The 13,896-nt window shown below is 35.1% G+C and overlaps 1 protein-coding gene across 1 annotated transcript in view; it reads left to right on the forward strand.

The window, feature by feature from the left end:
• Window positions 1-355: 355 nt before the first annotated feature.
• The window catches only part of LOC149780101 (cathepsin Z-like), a 26,159-nt gene continuing 12,618 nt past the window's right edge, over window positions 356-13,896 (forward strand). The window contains exons 1-4 of the mRNA XM_089936862.1: window positions 356-550; window positions 4,444-4,562; window positions 8,971-9,195; window positions 13,507-13,657. Of these exons, the coding sequence (XP_089792988.1) occupies window positions 405-550; window positions 4,444-4,562; window positions 8,971-9,195; window positions 13,507-13,657 (641 nt within the window). The 5' untranslated portion in view covers window positions 356-404. The remainder of the gene's footprint in view (window positions 551-4,443; window positions 4,563-8,970; window positions 9,196-13,506; window positions 13,658-13,896) is intronic.

The following is a 13,896-nucleotide window of genomic DNA, read 5'->3' on the forward strand; positions in this document are numbered from 1 at the left end:
TATTTGATAAATCAATATAGATAATTTGACCAGACGACTTAAATTGAGAATGTCGTTGTGCAGATGCATATATTTTTTTAGCATAAAAAATAAATGTATTTAAGTATTTTAATTAGAAAGCGCAATATATGTTAGTTTGTGTTCTCTCTCTCTCACACACACACACACACACACACATATATATATATATATATATATATATATATATATATATATATATCTTACTTAGTATCTACTTGCTGTTTGAAGAAAAATATCTTGGGCCGAATTGTCTTTTAAGTTGGGCCGAATTGTCTTATTTTCGGTCCACATTGGGCCGAATTGTCTATAAGACGTTCCGATTATATTAGTGAATGTGATGTGTCATGTGAGAAGGGATCATATGACTTAAGATTTAGACTAAGATGGTGCCACTCAACACACTCGCTATTGCGCTCTCGCTATTTTTGTTTTGCCAGGCAGTCGATGTTGTACAATTTCACAAACCTACGGGAAGTCGCAACCGATTTTCATGCTTCAAGCCATCAGCAACTCCAATCCAAGGAGTACGGTAAATAATCTATAGTATTGCAGGAAGAATTAATAGCATATTAAAGAAGCTTAAAAATCTATTTGTGGTCCGAATTAAAAAAAAAACAAAGCATTTTATAAACAGCTAAGTAATCTTTATGAATGTGCCAAATTTGGTTTTGATATCTCGAAAGAAAAAAAATCGCTTGGTATGGTACCACATTTTGGCACAAAAATAAATCATTCTTAAACAGTATTGAGTAGATGTTGTTGGCCAAAAATTTATAAAACATACATTTTCTGACATATTTTCATAAAATAAACTTTTATACGTTTCTCTCAAATAGCATTACATGGGTGCTAATTTTTATTGAGTTACCTTTCTAATAAAAAATGCATTGGTTCATGCTAATTGTAGTTAACATCCAAGCCGAAGAATGGCACAGTCATGAATCATAGCTCATGTCTTCGAAAGCATTGTAGATGGCACTTACAGTCTATCTTTCTGAGGTTTTGAAAACAAACCTTGTTCCATCAGTGCAAATGTTTTAGTCAACAGCGAGTGCAGTGTTAAATATGTATCTTTTCAGTAAATATTCCTCATAACTCTGCCATGTAAATACTTTTGAAGACAGGAGTTGGAATATGATTCATAATGAACCCGAGGCAGACTGTACTCTTTATTTATAAATACATTGACGCAGTTACACTTGACTATTAAACAATGAGTTGTGCGTGGTCAAAGATAAAGTAAAGACAGTTGAAGTAGGACAGTCAGAAAAGTAAGGAAAGGAAAGGCAGAAATGAGCGAAAGAGTGTCAGTGTACTTTTTCATCCCTTCTGACCAATCTGGTTACAGTAGCGGTGATGAGATAAGGAACCTCAACCAGCATAGCCCTGAGAATCACTAGGTCTTACTTTTAGCTGACTAGTTTAGTAGAATATGATTTTGGAAAGCTCCTGCTTGTGAGATACCAAGTCAGGAGCTTCTGCAATTATTGATGGCTGCTTGTTCCAATTCCCTATTGTACATGGAAAGAAGCTGAACTTGAAACAATTTGTTAATGCTGACAGGTGAAGACAGAGCTTTCATGTGTCTGCTAATTAACCAGGTAACCAGGTATTCCTATAAAATGAGCAGTATCTGGAAGAAAATTGGGGTTGACCAGTGTAATGTTTGTGTTTTGTAATAAGAGGCAAAGGCCTGTTTTTACTTTGTACAGACACATTTTTGTTATGTGACATGAATACTAAAACTGAACCACTTTTTAGACCTACATCTAGCACCCAGTATATTAGCTTTATCTTTTGTCTGTGTTGTTGATTAAGCAGAGGAAAGGTCCACCATAACATAACCATTGACAAGTTCATCATGTTCCAGGACAACTACAGGTATTAGTAGAATAATTGTCATGGAAAAATCATCTAATACAAGCAGAATAGTCATTTTATCCCTTGGTTTTCACTCGCATCTGTGCCTGCAGTGATCAACCAATTGCAGATCTATCAGCAACAAGGGAATGAAAAACCTACCATACTTTTGTCAGTTGAACCAAACAATTGGCAGTTCCAACAGGATGGGTCAGTGTCACTCGTGATAGCCCCAGCTTTCATTGCCAAGTACAGGCTTCTGTTCAAGGGAAATTGTTGTGCAACCCCTATCTACTCTGGACACTTGATCTCAAGGTTATCTATTGGATCCAGTTAGAGTTGTTGTATTGACAGATATTCCACCTCTCCTTATCTCTCAGGAAAGCAAGGACCACATTTCAACACAGACACTCTTGACCTGGATTAAATGGATTATCTGCATATCAGGGTTTAACCCCAGCTCAAATAAACTTGCTGTGCATCTCAGCTCATAAAGTTAGGGCAGTCACAACAAGACTTGCATTTAAGTGGAACTGTTCCCTGACTTTCTTTGAGTTATTGACATACTCTAGCTTAGGTCTTTCATCAAAAAAGGCACGGACAGACCCATCGGGGCTATCTCTGCTGCAAAACAGGTTACCTCCCCGGTGGCTTCCTAAGGATGCACCTTCCAGCTTTACACTGGATTTGGGGGAGGGACGTGTCCCTGACAGGATCTATGCCCTGGCAGAAGGAGTCTATCATCCAGTTGGGTTATCTTTCTAGAAGCTGCCCTCATTTACCTTAGGAGACTCGAGATGGCCACTTTGGGATAAGGAGATATAATTCCCTCCACCTTTTAGCTATTCTGTTAAGGTATTCTCATCAGGTAATGTATTGGAAGAAGAAACCAATATTTTTCTAGGAAAATATGTTTCTGCAATAATAATTATTCCAGATCAGACATTTTTTGATAAATAATGTACATGTATCTGGAATAAATATTAAACCTTCAGCATTATAACTTGAAATCAGTCATTGTAAGATCTGACTACAGCACAGAGTATAGTTTCCTTGTCTGCTAAAAAAAACCATGACCAATGTTCAAGTCAGTTTTATTTTAGTTGACAAGGAAATTATAGCAAACTGCTATATTCTGACTTAACAATGACTATTGAATGTAGTCTGACTCAACAATGACTAATTGAAGTATATGAGAAATTTTCCGTGGTGATATTTGTGAGCTTTGAAAAGTTAGGTGATAGTTTCTTCATGACTTTTATTGGCAGGAATAGTTTTAAATAGGAATGTTCCCTCACATTTAAAACAAAATGAAATCAAAATTCAGACAGCAGGCAGTTTTTGTCACTTTTGAACATTCTTTAATAAGTGTATCATTCTGTTATTACTCAACTGAATAACTGTAATGTGGCTTACCCACCCACCCTCCTTAAATCCAATAAAACATTATTTCAGTGGACATAAGGGTATTGATCCTGTCAAGGTTACATGGAGGAACTATTTGGACTGCACATACCTTATCATAGGTTTCAGGAAGTATTTTTAAAATGCATTTTGTTTGAATCTCTCTCAATACAACAGATGGCCTTTTGAATTCCATGCCAAGATAGTGTGTGTATTGCAGACAAATGAGAGGTCTGTTCTGATCCTCAGTCATGTCAGGAAGTATGCCAAAAAGAGATGACTGTTTCATGTATCAACTTCTAAAAATGCTTTGTCATCTCGTATTTGATTTCCTTGTTATAATTTGATATTTTTTTCATACAGTGAATGGTGTTCTCAGCCTTGTATATGTAATTACACTATTTCTGACCAACTTCTTGCAATTTTGTTGGTAAATGTGCCTTGTGAAGGTCTGGTTTGATACAGAATAGGTCAGTACAAGATATCATATAAATTTGTTAACTAGAAGGGAAAAGGAAGTGTTGTTGTTGTTGTGGGGTTTAACGCCATTTTGCAGCACATGATAGGCTATACATGGCGGCCAGTATTAATGGTGGAGGAAGAACCAGAGAAAACCCCGGAAAGAACCACCGACCCACGGGAAGCTACTGGCAAGCTTTCTCACATACCCACATTGGCTGATTCTTAGACTCGAACCACCACAGACAGAGGTGAGATGGCAGTGATCCATAACGAAGAGCGCTTTAGACCACTCGGCCACTCGGGGCCCCGAAAAGGAAGTGAGAGGAGATGATACTTATACATATTGTAAAGTTATGAGGGCATCAAGGATGATTAATTTTCATTTATTCAGTAGTTGATTCATACTTGATAAGGACATGTCTAGAGTATGAAAGGAGAAATTACAAATGGTCATTTTCTCTCTGGCTGTGACCTTGACCAGACCTCTGAATAGACAACTGATTGTTTGATTGTTGACAGACAGTCATGTCCTTATGCCAGTACAACACAGACTTCTTGCTCTAAAAACAATAAGTAAAGACATTTATATTATCACTGCTGTCGTTCTTATTATTATCATTCTTCTTATATTGTTATTAGTATTATCACATTTATTATTATTATTATTATTATTATTATTATTATTATTAACTATAGAACAAAGCCAAGACCACATGAGTACTTGAATGTGAAAGATCTGCCCAAGGCCTTTGACTGGGGGGATATTGATGGGAAAAACTTCCTCAGTACAACCAGAAACCAGCATATTCCTCAGTGTAAGTTAATTTTATGAAAACATAGGTATTGACATGACAGGATATAGATAGGCCCTGTATAACATTCTTGACTTTTAAGGGTGGAACTTCATTCTAGACTGGTAACTACATGTTTATACTCTATTTTATAACCTAAAACTATCCTAATTACTGTAGTCTTTGTGCATGTACTAGTCTTCATACATGTATTAGTCTTGTACATTTAGTAGTCTTCATACATGTATTAGTCTTGGTACATTTAGTTGTCTTGGTAGATGTAGTAATACTGGGAAATGTAGTCTTGGACCATGTAATAATCTCCTGCTACATATATCTGATTTAATATATATTTATTATAATTTAATTGTTTGTCAGTTTTAATTTTTTATTCTATTATATGCTGTTATAATGTAAATTTATTCACTTGAGATGATATTTTTCCAGAAATTTGTTTGACCTTGACTGTTAGTTTATAAACACCAGGTGTTGATCTAAATTCTGACCTGGATTCAAAATTAGTAAACAAAGTTCTATTTTATTTTAAAATGATTGGTTGTTGTCAAGGTCATGACGGGACTATGAAGGTTAAGAAGTAAACACTGTTTTTAAATTTTTATTCTGGGAATATAATCATTGGTCTAATCAAGGCCATATTCTGTGTATGTGATATAAACATGATCGTGTGACCCCCCCACCAATTTCATAACTTCGGGGGAATTTCGAAACTGCGTCTTATAATACATTATAATCTTGGTTTTGAGAGAGATTTCTCAGTTTTAAGCTTTTCATTCTGATGTCAAGTTAATCTGTTGGTAGCCAGATTTGAGCTATAATAATTCTTCAGATCAGTTGGATTTCAAAAGGATTAATTCTTTATTCTCAAAATATTTTGAGGAGTGCTCACACAGAAATTTTGGAAAGACATTGCTTACAAATTTAATTTGGATTTCCAACACCGGAGTGCCATTATTTGTATTTCTATAAGGAACTGTAGATAAGCACAGTACTGACTACAGCATACATCATTGTCATCCATCTTGGATTTTACATCAGGATACGAATTTGAAATTATTAGAACATTTATAACTAGGACTTTTGCAATTTAATTCGTGGATTATTCTTAGATTATTTTTGGATTTGATTCTTGAAACCATAAGTTCTTCTCCTTTTTTCATTTTTACAAAATTTTCCAGGAAAATAAATTATTTGTTAACTTTTAAAAAGCTTGTTGTTTTCAGTCTTTCTGTGTTACTGTTTATTTGAGCCTAAACATGTAACACTTCAAACATGTATTAGTTTTAGTACATGTGGTAGTTTTGGTACATTTAGTAGTATTGGTACATGCAGTCTTGGTAAATTTAATAGTTTTGGTACAAGTACTAGTACATGTACATGTAGTCTTGATACATGTATTAGTCCTGGAACATGTAGCAATTTTGCTACATGTAGTAGTCTTGGTAAGTGTAATAGAATTGCTACATGTAGTAGTCTTAGTACATGTAGACTTGGTAAATATCCATGGTACATGTAGTAGTCTTTGTACATTTAGCGGTCTTGGTACATGTATTAGTCTTTTTACATTTAGTAGACTTGGTACATGTATTAGTCTTTATACATTTAGTAGACTTGGTACATGTATTAGTCTTATTACATTTAGTAGTCTTGGTACATGTATTAGTCTTTATACATTTAGTAGTCTTGGTACATGTATTAGTCTTTTTACATTTAGTAGACTTGGTACATGTATTAGTCTTTATACATTTAGTAGTCTTGGTACATGTATTAGTCTTTATACATTTTGTAGACTTGGTACATGTATTAGTCTTTTTACATTTAGTAGACTTGGTACATGTATTAGTCTTTTTACATTTAGTAGACTTGGTACATGTATTAGTCTTTTTACATTTAGTAGTCTTGGTACATGTATTAGTCTTTATACATTTAGTAGACTTGGTACATGTATTAGTCTTTATACATTTAGTAGTCTTGGTACATGTATTAGTCTTTATACATTTTGTAGACTTGGTACATGTATTAGTCTTTTTACATTTAGTAGACTTGGTACATGTATTAGTCTTTTTACATTTAGTAGACTTGGTACATGTATTAGTCTTTTTACATTTAGTAGTCTTGGTACATGTATTAGTCTTTATACATTTAGTAGACTTGGTACATGTATTAGTCTTTTTACATTTAGTAGACTTGGTACATGTATTAGTCTTTATACATTTAGTAGTCTTGGTACATGTATTAGTCTTTATACATTTAGTAGTCTTGGTACATGTATTAGTCTTTATACATTTAGTAGACTTGGTACATGTATCAGTCTTTATACATTTAGTAGTCTTGGTACATGTATCAGTCTTTATACATTTAGTAGTCTTGGTACATGTATCAGTCTTTATACGTTTAGTAGTCTTGGTACATGTATCAGTCTTTATACGTTTAGTAGTCTTGGTACATGTATAAGTCTTTATACGTTTAGTAGTCTTGGTACATGTATCAGTCTTTATACGTTTAGTAGTCTTGGTACATGTATCAGTCTTTATACGTTTAGTAGACTTGGTACATGTATTAGTCTTTATACATTTAGTAGTCTTGGTACATGTATTAGTCTTTTTACATTTAGTAGACTTGGTACATGTATTAGTCTTTATACATTTAGTAGTCTTGGTACATGTATTAGTCTTTTTACATTTAGTAGACTTGGTACATGTATTAGTCTTTTTACATTTAGTAGACTTGGTACATGTATTAGTCTTTATACATTTAGTAGACTTGGTACATGTATTAGTCTTTATACATTTAGTAGTCTTGGTACATGTATTAGTCTTTATAAATTTAATAGTCTTGGTACATGTATTAGTCTTTTTACATTTAGTAGACTTGGTACATGTATTAGTCTTTATACATTTAGTAGACTTGGTACATGTATTAGTCTTTTTACATTTAGTAGACTTGGTACATGTATTAGTCTTTATACATTTAGTAGTCTTGGTACATGTATTAGTCTTTATACATTTAGTAGTCTTGGTACATGTAGCAGCCTTGTTACATGAAGTAATATTAATACATGTAATCTTTGTACATGTAGTAGTCTTGGTACATATAGTAGTCTGCATGTAGTAGTCATGGTACACATATTAGTCTTTTTACATTTAGTAGTCTTGGTTCATGTAGCAACCTTGTTTCATGTAGTAATATTAATACATGTAAAATCTTGTTACATGTAGTAATCTTTGTATATGTACTAGTTTCTTGGTACACGTAGTAGTCTTGGTACATATAGTAGTCTTGGTACATGTATTCATCTTGGTACATGTAGTAGTCTTGGTACATGTATTAATCTTGGTACATGTAATAGTCTTTGTATATGTTCTAGTCTTGGTACATCTAGTAGTCTTGGTACATGTATTTGTCTTGATATATGTAGTAGTCTGCATGTAGTTATCTTGGTGCATATAGTAGTCTTAGTGCATGTAGTCATCTGCATTTATTAGTCTTGGTACATTTAGTATTCTTAGTGCATGTAGTAGTCTGCATGTAGTAGCCTTGGTACATGTAGTTGTCTTGATACATGTATTCATCCTAGTACATGTAGTTGTCTTGGTACATGTAGTAGTTTTCACACAATCCCGTGTTCCTAAATTTCAGATAGCAACAGATCTTTCATTCATGTACTTTGTGGCTGAGAGATGCATTAACACAAGAAGTAGAATATAACACATGACACTCTTCATTTTAAGATTATTGTACTTGAACATCAGATTCATGGTAGAACCTCAGAGAATTACAGCTTTTGTTTTGTGATCCACTTACTGGCACATTAAGTGATTGCAGCAGGGTCTATGTATTTTTCAGTTGGACTGGACTTGTTTGAGTATATACAGTACACAAGAGTCAGATAGATATGAAATTCATGCAACAGGTGTAATGCTAATAACCAGTATTTCACATTAAGCATGGAAGTACAGGTTTCCTGCACTTTTTGATGCCATGTTCACTAAATTGTTACCCCTGTGTGTTGCTTGGGTCCGTTTTTTATATATAAAATCATTGCTTTTAATGCAAACAGTTGTTTTGTCCCTTTGAAATATTTGACGTCTTTCAGATGTGACGAATGTGTGTGGACACATTTTTGCAAGCTCAATGAATCCTAGGGGCAACACTGGTGATAACTTTATACTCCACAGGTTGACAACTGACATAATTTACACTGCAGTAATTTCCATAAATATCTTGCCTATTGAACATCAGTGTGTGATCCATGATATGTTTTAATACCATCCGAATTTCAATAACTGAATAACATAAGGTGACTTTGTTATGAAATGCTTCATTGTGTTATACCACATTTATGGTATGATTACAGGACACTATTGAAATCTGAATGTTTTGTGATAATGCTGTTTTTATTTGCTTTCCATAGACTGTGGATCCTGCTGGGCTATGGGATCCACCAGCTCTTTTGCCGACAGAATCAACATCATGCGTAAGGGGGCATGGCCTTCAGCATACCTTTCTGTGCAGAATGTAATTGACTGCGGAGATGCTGGGTCATGTAATGGTGGGGATGACCAGGCTGTCTGGGAATATGCACACAAGCATGGAATTCCAGATGAAACCTGTAACAACTACCAGGCAAAGAACCAAGGTACAATGGTTATAGTCTCTCTCTCTCTCTCAGGGACAGTCTATGAACTGGACAAACATGTCCTTTATGGAAAGATGTCTGTCATGTTGGGTATATAATATATTTACTATAACTTGTGTTACTATTACCTGATTGTCTCTTTCAAATCAAAATACAATGGTGCAAAGTGAAAGGATATTTTTATGCATTCATTGTATCCCAACAGGTTCATTGTTAACACATACTCTCTACACTACAAAGGGAGACACGTGAAGATAAGGGAGACATGTGAAGATAATTAGCTGTCCAGGTAACAGAAATTTGTGCATAATAATGTCTCTCCAATGGTCAGTATGATTAATCCATCTGGATAACCAAGTTCTGGATGACTGACATTTTGTAATTTTGTCCATCTTATAGATTAAGCTACTGACATATCCAGGGCTTGATTTTAGGCATCTTCATTTCACAATTGAATGTGGTTTTGTCAAGGGACAAGTAGTTTTTCAAAGGTGATTGTCCATTGGACAAGTAACTTTTAAATATAGAATTCCAACCATGTCATGGTACATGGGGCATTTTAAAAGTTTTGAATATTTGTTGTAACTTTTTTTGTGAACGTGTCAATAAGTGCAGGGCTGTTTTATAGACAAAATAACGTTCTCTAAAACGATCTGCAGCTAACATGATGCACACTCGACAACTGCAGATATATGCACATGATGTAAAATATGTAAATGACAGTGACATGGAAATGAAAGTGAATAATTCAGTTGCTGTGCATAGAGAAGAATGTAAAATATCAGCACTTTTAGTATGCTGTCTAACTGATATCAGGACCACTGAGCACTCTTAGGTTGTTATCTGGGCTGATATCAAGGCCACTGAATACTCTTTATGTGTTATCTGACTTTAATCTAGGCCACTGAGCACTCTTAACTTACCTGATATTGAAGCTGCTGGGCACTCTTAAGTTGTTTTCTGATATTGAGGCCACTGAGCACTCTTACGATGCTATCTGACTGATATCAAGGATGGTATGGATAAAGTTTAAAGTGTATTTCTTTGTTATATGGAACAATTTCATGTGGTTTCATTGTTTTAAAAATATTTACAAATCCATCGAAGACCATTGCGATTGATGAGCAGTAAGTGGCTGCTGTGAAAGGGGAAAGATACTCAGTACACAGTGCAAGATATTTCTGTTATCATCAGCATTAATTTTTCAGCAGTTTTTAATATATTGTAGAATCATTTGAAGCTCAGAAACGTTTGTGAATGAAGGGCCCTGTATTTGTTGACAGTTGATCAACAACAGACTCTGTTTGAAACTGCCAAACTGCTACTCACCAAATCTAAAAAGAGTGACCAGAGATGTTTGAATGAGAATGTTAAAGTTGATGAAACATGGATTTACTTTTTTGAAACCAACTTGAAAGAAAATAGTGAAGTTTGGATAATCAACCACAAATCACTCAGTGTTAGTGGGTTTCAAGAGAGTTTTATGCACATTTTTGGGGGGATGTAAAAGTCTAGTCAAAAGTGCAGTCATCCAGGTACCACTGCCTAACTCTTCTAGGTACTTGTATGCCTTCAGAGCATTGCAAAAAATTTTTGACTACTACCGATCAACCAATTCATGCACCTTTTCCCACTTCATCACCATGACAATGAACTGATGGATAAATATGCATGCATGACAAACTTCCACTTCCAGCATACAGCCCTGATTTAGCTCCATTTGATTTTTGGCAGAATCCAATTGTCAAAGATCTCTGAGGGACAGATGAATTTAAAACTTGATACGATGTTTTAAGTGCAGTTTTTCCATATAATCAGAATAAAACATTATAGATTGAGGTGCATGGGGATTACTTGGAGAGATGTACTAATATAACTTAATTTCATAGCACATTAAAGTTCAGAACTTTCTAAATATGGCTTGTATATCAAGAAAAAAAACATGGTTTTTAGCTCCCAAAGTTCATGAATTAGATAAATTATTTATATTTCAAATGCATGCACAGTAACAGCTTTAACAAAACTTGTTCTAATTTCATTCTGTTTATAACTGGTTTTGGAACTTGACGAATAATTTTCAAGCTACTTTTGTCCATGTGACAGGTACTTTCAGATAAGAAAATATAACTACAGTCAAACCCACTTATCTCGACCTCGGTTATCTCAACAACCCGCTTATGTCGAGCGTTTTGGTCCGGTCCCGAAAAAATTCTTCTTTGTTATGCTATTTTTTACCCGCTTATCTCGACCTCTGTTAAGTCGATAACCCGGTTATGTCGGGCATAAGTTTCGGTCCGAAGTAACATGTGGACCCGCTTAATTCGACGAAATGCAACTTTTTAACGTCAATCTCACAGAAATTGTACAAGAAATAGTCAGCAAAAGCGATCGATTTTCAGGCACAATTTTGGTCCGTTACGGCAGTAGTCACATGTTTATTTCATATTCTTTCTATTTTTGGTTCGTAAGAGTAGCTTAATCGATTAGTTTAAACCTTTGTATTTGATATCCTGCCGGTAAGTTCAAAGAATTAGTTTACTGCTCGCTACCGGATGTGTTTATTCACCACCCGCACATCTATTTATTTGCCATCTGGAATCATAATTGATACAAACTCGCATTGATGCCTGCGGGGTAAGTAGTCTACTCAACATTAACTTGCTTTAATAAATACTCTTTGTAACCTATGCTAGCGAAAGGAGTGTCATTTGCACTCACAGTCAATGTACATGTACATGTACATGTATTTTCAAAAACATTTATTGATCTTTATCTGCGAGATACTGTCATATATTAACCTGGATATAATACAATCTTGGTTATTTTGCACCTAACACCGCGTTATGCGTGAATGGCGGGTGCCTGAAAGCAATCGGTGGATGTTTCTCTCTCACTCTCTTGTTTGTGATTTTCTTTGATCCATTTTTCAATCTGATAACATATTCAAACCTCTGAGTACAACCAAACATGATTTGTTTTTCAATATATTCACATCAATTATAAAAATGTGTCGTGTGTTATCTGACATAAGTGATGCACACTACAGTAATGGATGCATACGCTACATGTGATATAAAGAGTTCATAGATATATTTTTTCTTTAATAAATTACTTATGATGATAAAAAAGGAATAAATGATAACAACACCAGGTTAGTTCATTTCATTTTATTATCAATTAAGCGTTTTGTTTATTTTATTGTAACATGCAGTGGGAGGGGATTCCAGTAAACACCAGCAAGAGACAGGAGTAATGCTCAAGGACATTTTTAAAATTACCGGTTTTTATGAACCCGGATATCTCGGGACCCGGTTATGTCAACGATTTTTTTACACCCCCGACGTAATTGAGATAACCGGGTTTGACTGTATGTAGAAAAGAACCTGTCTGTAGCCAACTTGAAGGAACAAAACACTTTTTACTAGTTCTTTGCTATGTCTGAAATTTAAGAAGATATAATTACTTACAAATGGATTCCGGGGGCCCCGAGTGGCCGAGTGGTCTAAAGCGCTGTCCGTTACGGACCACTGCCATCTCACCTCTGTCTGCGTGGGTTGGAGTCTCGGATTCAGCCAGTGTGGGTATGTGAGAAAGCTTGCCAGTAGCTTCTCGTGGGTCGGTGGTTCTTTCCGGGGTTTTCCCGGGTTCTTCCTCCACCATTAATACTGGCCGCCATATATGGCCTATCGTGTGCTGAAAAATGGCGTTAAACCCTACAACAACAACAACAAATGGATTCCACTGTTTATTGTTTTCTGGTGTTCATTCCAGGAATGGGAAAAGTGTGACCATTTAAAAAATGTGGGTCACAAATATATATGCCAATTCTTGCTTGCAGGAAAATGGAAACAAATATTATTACCAGCCTCCCCTGCTGCAAGCCTTTCATCCTGGGAATTGAATTCCTCATGCTTTAGTAATCCTGTTTTCTTGATTGGAGCCCCAGCCATTAAAACTCAGTAAGACTTTTATGTCAGCCAATAAGATTGATTGTCTTATGTTTCTTTGGCAATGAGTCTACTTAGTTCATCAAACCAGCCTGGAATGAACTCTATTCATTCAGTCTGAAGTCAGCCTTAACAATCTTTTATCTCTATTTTCTGGGGTCTCTTTATGCTGGGTATGGGTGCCATAGATGCAAAGACAGAAAATAGTGGTAAATGATGCAGCCTAAACTGATATCTGGCTACTACATTGCACTTCTGTGGTAGAAAAGCCTGTCCTGTTGAATGTTATAAAAAATGCAAATGTGGTCTTTGTAAGTCTCCTTGTGATATTTTTAACAAAAAAAATATTTTGTTTGCTCTCCAGACTGCAATACATTTGACCAGTGTGGTACATGTACCACCTTTGGAGAGTGCGCCCCAATCCAGAACTACACCTTATGGAAAGCTGGAGATTATGGAACTGTATCTGGAAGAGAAAAGATGATGGCTGAAATCTACAAGAATGGACCTATCAGGTTACTATCATATATTAAATATTTTCTCTTAACAGTAAAGGATCTTACCTGATTGTGCATTCAACATGACGTTGTACCATACATTTAATAACTTTCATACAAAATAAGCACAAAGTCTGTTATTACATGATGATATTTACTGATTTTGTTCAATAAATGTATTGGGATCAGAAGCAGCTTTGTATGCCTGAGATATCATGCTTTGATCTTTTTACACAGGTTTGATGTGAAAATATGAA

This window comes from Sinohyriopsis cumingii, chromosome 16 (assembly GCF_028554795.1).
Source record: "Sinohyriopsis cumingii isolate HCF-2022 chromosome 16, ASM2855479v2, whole genome shotgun sequence".
Classification (NCBI taxonomy): domain Eukaryota; kingdom Metazoa; phylum Mollusca; class Bivalvia; order Unionida; family Unionidae; genus Sinohyriopsis; species Sinohyriopsis cumingii.